Source organism: Buceros rhinoceros, unplaced genomic scaffold (genome assembly GCF_000710305.1).
Source record: "Buceros rhinoceros silvestris isolate BGI_N320 unplaced genomic scaffold, ASM71030v1 scaffold38001, whole genome shotgun sequence".
NCBI lineage: Eukaryota > Metazoa > Chordata > Aves > Bucerotiformes > Bucerotidae > Buceros > Buceros rhinoceros.
Genome location: NW_010393181.1, coordinates 1 through 641, shown reverse-complemented (window position 1 = coordinate 641; position 641 = coordinate 1). Strand labels below are relative to the sequence as shown.

At 62.9% G+C, this 641-nt stretch overlaps 1 protein-coding gene across 1 annotated transcript in view; it reads right to left on the bottom strand.

Annotated features, from left to right (window-relative positions):
• Positions 1-637, bottom strand: part of TNRC18 (trinucleotide repeat containing 18) — a gene marked incomplete at both ends in the record, with an annotated part of 14166 nt that extends 13529 nt beyond the window's left edge. The window contains 2 exons of the mRNA XM_010144768.1: positions 70-368; positions 401-637. Of these exons, the coding sequence (XP_010143070.1) occupies positions 70-368; positions 401-637 (536 nt within the window). The remainder of the gene's footprint in view (positions 1-69; positions 369-400) is intronic.
• Between the last annotated feature and the right edge of the window lie 4 nt (positions 638-641).

Here is a 641-nt window from a genome sequence, read left to right as displayed (position 1 = left end):
GGGTACCTCCCTTTGATGCTGCAGGGAGACAGCGAGCGCTCCCGGTCCGCCAAGCTGGGCCCCAGTTTGCTGCTGCTGCTGCTGCTGCTGCTGTTGTCCTTCTGCCGGGCAACAGCCACAGCGATGCCGACTGGCAAGTGCCTCACCTCCACCTCGCCCTGGGAGCCGATGCTCTCGCGGCCAAAGGATTTGGCACTCTCGGGTCTCTCAGGATCCCTCTTTCTCTCAGGATCCCTCTTCGGCTGCTTTGCTGGCTGCTGCAGCAGCAGCTGCTGCACTTTGGAGGCACCCAGCTGCGAAGAGTCCAACTTCACGTTGCCCAAGCCGCCAAATGGGCTCTTCTTGCCACAGCTCTGCCGGGATGTGGTCTCCTTGGCAATCAGCTCGGCCGGGATGTGGCCCCCTTGGCAACCCTGCCGCTGTACTTGATGAGGCTCTGCATGGCCGACCCTTCACCGTGGGAAGTGGGGTGGAGGACATCCGCAGCACCCCGTGAGCCCACTACTGAGGAGCGAGGCAAGCCACTGGGGTCAAGATAGACCTTCTTGGCTTCCTCCTCCGCCCGGGTGACGTGGTTGTGCTGTGCAGCCAGCACGGCCATCTGCGTGGTGGCGAAGTTGCCCATCTCAAAGGGCTTCCAC